This window comes from Gigantopelta aegis, chromosome 5 (genome assembly GCF_016097555.1).
Source record: "Gigantopelta aegis isolate Gae_Host chromosome 5, Gae_host_genome, whole genome shotgun sequence".
In the NCBI taxonomy this organism is placed as follows: domain Eukaryota; kingdom Metazoa; phylum Mollusca; class Gastropoda; order Neomphalida; family Peltospiridae; genus Gigantopelta; species Gigantopelta aegis.
In genome coordinates, this window is record NC_054703.1 from 38,398,968 (window position 1) to 38,404,115 (window position 5,148).

At 36.2% G+C, this 5,148-nt stretch overlaps 1 protein-coding gene across 1 annotated transcript; it reads left to right on the top strand.

Annotated features, from left to right (window-relative positions):
* The first annotated feature begins 1,938 nt into the window (after window positions 1-1,938).
* On the top strand, window positions 1,939-3,015 carry LOC121373152 (cysteinyl leukotriene receptor 1-like). The gene has a single exon (XM_041499606.1). It carries the CDS (start codon window positions 1,939-1,941, stop codon window positions 3,013-3,015), a length of 1,077 nt encoding a protein of 358 aa, XP_041355540.1.
* Window positions 3,016-5,148: the final 2,133 nt, after the last annotated feature.

A 5,148-nucleotide genomic window follows, 5' to 3' on the forward strand; every position in this document is an offset into this window, starting at 1 on the left:
TCGTCAAGCGTGTCTTAGTTGAATTAAGACCCGTGATAACGTTGTATATGCATTCAGAGGAACACACGTATTTAATTATAAAAAACAAATATATTATTATTAATTTTTTACGGCAATGAATTAGGAGACTGGGGCATGGTGCAGCCTTTTAAATATTGCTAGCTAGAACACTGTATTCATTCAAGTTGTTTTATAGTAAACGTACACACGATAGATACCATTGTGTAAATGTGTGTCGTCATCCCCTGGGTAACATTCATTTGATAATCGAGACGTTATGATCCCCTGTTTGTCAAGGAAAAAAATAGTTCTACTATGAGAGCAGTAGACAACGGAAGATCAGTTCTAATGACTGACCAGTACTGCTTCTAACTACAGGCACTGCTACTGATTACAATCGATTACTGATTATGATTACCCCATTTCTGATATTTTATACATATATATATATATGAGAGTGGGACGAAGACACAGGAACCTCTGAAGATAAAGATGTAAGTATAAAGGAAACCCAAACAAGTCAATCTGAACCCATGTGGTAACTAGCTTATCACACAGACTTTAGTTGCTGAGGTTGTGACTAGGTGCTCTATTAACATCGTTGCATCCGATCTTCAAGGATAATTGGTGCATAAAATGGATTAAAAAAAAAGATTAATACGAAACTAAATTTTTATTTGTTTCTCGTTCCAGCCAGTGCGCCACGACTGGTATATCAAAGGCCGTGTTATGTGTTATCATGTATGTGGAATGTTGCATACACAATATCACTTGCTACTGATGGAAAGACGTAGCGGGTTTCCTCTTTAAGACTGTCTGTAAAAACAAATGTCTGACATCCAATGGCCGATGGTCAATAAATCAATGTGCTCTAGTGGTCGTTAAAAAAAGCCTAACTTTTTTAATTGTTATTTTTAATATTCAAATCCATTACAGATAACCAAAAATGTAAGGTTTTATATGAGAAAAAAAAAATGGAATTAGGTCAATAGAAACCGATTTCAAATAATTACATTTTTGTTTCATTCATTACAATTAAACGTCATCCTGTTGGTCGAGCCATAGAAAAGCAAAGTTGTTGTTTTTTTCATTTCCCGATGAACGTAAAATATCGTCGTCAGAAAATGCCATATGCGATGACGTTACTTTATATGTGTACTCTGCCTTAATGTCCGTTGTTGTTTATGAACAACACAATAACTCAAAATGAAATATGAACTTTTATAAATACACTACATTTTCACATTTCATTTTATAAGTATGTTTGAAATTAATTATAAGGGTTTCTGTTATTTCGCCAATTCATACAGTTTGCAGATGATTTTTTATTCGATACCTCGATTAACGTAACAGAAATAACAGACAATTCTTCAATGTTTAACGTAGGAGATAAAGATGTAATTTTATTTTCTTAACACCAAAATGGACGCTATATAGGGTTTCACCAAGATGACCTGATCAGTCCATCAATATCGTCAAAACGCAAACCTTTATAAGTATTATGACATCAGAAAATTGTGGATATATTATTTATGTATGTTTTTGATCGTTATAATGTGAAAACAATTAGAATTACATAAATGTTAAAGCGAATTTTTTTTTTACATGCTTCTGATTGAATACTGAATAAACTGTCTGCCTCTGCCATTTGACTTCTTTGTTAAAGATTGTGAACCAATGCTATAATGTGTGTTATTATTGTTTTTCAGGATACATATCAAAACGTCTAACACATCGATGGTGTTGTATGGAAATAACGGTACTATGTCTGCATCAACCACAGATAATGATGTGCTTCTCAATGTGACATCTTCAACTACAGATAACGATGTGCTTCTCAGTGTGACATCTTCAAACACAGAATTAAATGATATATATATATATATATATATATCGCTTATCTTCCAAGACGCCAACACTCCCTATTGGGTTTTCAATATGATTGCCACGGCAATAGGTCTGATCGGGAACTGCATGGTTTTAGTTTTAATGAGAGAGGTCAAATTTTCCCTGTTATCTTATCCAGTGTATTTGAGATTTCTGGCCGTGTCAGACAGTGCAGTTCTAGTTACATCTTGCATACACGAGTCTTTAAGATTCTTCAAATCATTTTATCTTCTGTTCTCGCCCTTGGATTTCTGTGATGTTTGGAGAGTTATGAGGTTCATAGTTGGTCTGTTATCACCATGGTTGCTCGTTGGACTGACTCTGGATCGTATATTTTGTGTTGTTTTTCCGCTGAAACGCGATCAGTTCTGCACACGAAGAAAGGCCATGATCGTCTGCTCGTGTCTGACGTTTTCTTCAATAGCGCTGACGCTTCCTCTTTTCTTTGACACAAAGGTTGTAAAAGGACCACAGGAGGCAATCTGCTTTCCAGGTGATAAGCTTGTGAGTTACTATGTTTTTCTACGACTACTTTTCAACTCTCTCCTCCCCTGTCTGTTGATTCTTGTCTTCACCGTGGTGATTATAATCCGCATCAAGCGCAGTGCCACTTTCAGAAAGAGATTTGCCTCCACCAGCTCTCGCTCTAGAGATCGCACCCAGAACAAGTCACTTCGACCGGTCATGCTGATATCCATACTGGCTTTCGTGACACTCCTTCCGTCAACTATCTCAGACAGCGTCATTTTGATCCTGATGGCATTTAAATTACATTTCAAAACATTGATCTTCTTCACAGAATTGTGGCCCGTGTTTAACATTTGGTACCTGATAAACTTCGGACTGAATTTCTACATCCTGATGTCGAGTTCAAATTATAGGAAGATTATGAAGAGTAAGTTGAACTGCACGAATGTCCCCACACGAAATGAGAATATTCCAGTGGCAACAAGGTCAGTCAACGTTTCAGACATCAGTAAAGATGTCACACAGTCTTGTACATCTCAACATCAGCTACCTCCTCTTACTATCAAGTCTAATGAACCGATTTCTCGGGAATGTGTAACCGTCACAAGAATTCAAGTTAACGTTGCTGACAATGTGGATATCAGTGAAGATGTCACATAAGTGTGTTCTACACTATCTTTACCTACCAGCTCGACATCAGTTACTAACCGTGGCTAGGTATATCTCGCAATGACATCAGTTTCATCTCCTCAGGTGATTATGAATTGATTTTAACCGATTTTACTCAGAAGACGAGCAGAAGCCAAACGTTTGATGTCAAACTGTAATGCTATTATTATTATTATTTATTTATTTCGATAACGATTCAAGAAGTCCTACAGAAGCAACTAAAATAAGCATATAATTTCAGTGTACTCTGTAAAAGGTTGGTAATAAACGAGTAAGTAGAGCTATATCATTTAAAGTCAGTATTTTATTATGGTTTAGATTTTACTGCATTATAAAATTAACATTAAAGCCTAAGGTTAACTATAGATTATACCAACACAGAAGAAGACCAACTGTGCTCGCGTAAAGCCAATGGGATTCACCTCTCTCTCTCTCTCTCTCTCTCTCTCTCTCTCTCTCTCTCTCTCTCTCTCTCTCTCTCTCTCTCTCTCTCTCTCTCTCTCTCTCTGTGTGTGTGTGTGTGTGTGTGTGTGTGTGTGTGTGTGTGTGTGTGTGTGTGTGTGTGTGTATATATATATATATATATATATATATATATATATATATATATATATATATAGTGAATTCCCTAGAAATTAGGCAAGGCATGGTAGACCAAACACGTTTGGGGCATTTTCACCATTTTCGGTGCACTTGTTTTTCATTAAAATACACAAAGATTAATGGAATTAAACATTAATGTAATTTACATGTTTGCTTTAATAAATGAATTGCAAAAAATATAAAAGACATACTTCATTAATTAAAAATACCTTTTTGGGTGTTTTATAAAGGCAATGTTAGAATTAATTACTGAAAAAAGTCTTATTTAATTTCAGGGCAGCATAGTGCTATATATATAAGAGAAAAAATCAACATCCACTGAGGGGATTCGAACCACAATCTCTCAGTATGAGAGTCCAGCTGAGCTAATAGTGAAATTCCCACTAGCTACTGCCAGTAGGAGCACTTTATACCTATACTAGTACATACTCGCCCCTCAAGTGAAACTACGTCCCGGAGCTGTGGGCCACGGTCAGTTGAACTGTTACGGGTCCTGACTGGGTTATAGTTGTATTCTTGTGTTATGAACACACCCAGTCCCTACGTCGGCTCCAAATGTAACAGCATTAGGTTTGTGTTCCCCAAAAGACGACAAACAGCTGCAGGTTCAGGACAATGGCATTTTATTTAACTTCGTACACAAAGTATTTGAAAACCCTGAAACAATCAAAATAATAAATTAAAATACAACAAGAATATAGTACATGACATTACGATTAGAAATACATATATACATATGACACATGACATTTCCTAGACTGTCATAGATAAGTTAAACATATATATCGAATTACATATTACTAATACATGGTTCCTATCAAACAATGCATTCACAATACACATGACGTAACACCATATGTTAATTCTTAATACAATTATACAATCCATACTTTACGAACACATTCACTAATAATGTTTAACACATTCATATACATTACAACGTCATAAAAATATACACATATAACAACAAAGGCATGTACATACCAAATGTGTGTAACTAAGGTTGTAACACCTGGCCGGTAACTGACACACGCAGTCAGAAATCTAAATAAAATAATAAAACACACTAACTATCGAAGAAACTATAATTTAAAGTCCATCATTATATTCAAACAATAATAACCGTGGTAGGCCATCGGTCTACAGGCTGGTAGGTACTGGGTTCAGATCCCAGTCGAGGCATGGGATTTTTAATCCAGATACCGACTCCAAACCCTGAGTGAGTGCTCCTCAAGGCTCAATGGGTAGGTATAAACCACTTGCACCGACCAGTGATCCATAACTGGTTCAACAAAGGCCATGGTTTGTGCTATCCTGCCTGTGGGAAGCGCAAATAAAAGATCCCTTGCTGCTAATCGGAAGAGTAGCCCATGTAGTGGCGACAGCGGGTTTCCTCTCAAAATCTGTGTGGTCCTTAACCATATGTCTGACGCCATATAACCGTAAATACAATGTGTTGAGTGCGTCGTTAAATACAAACATTTCTTTCTTTCTTTCAAACAATAATAGTAATAGCATAAA

What these genes read in the sequence shown, in the direction of transcription:
- LOC121373152 (XM_041499606.1), top strand. Translation starts at nt 1,939, where the DNA reads ATGATTGCCACGGCAATAGGTCTGATCGGGAACTGCATGGTTTTAGTT.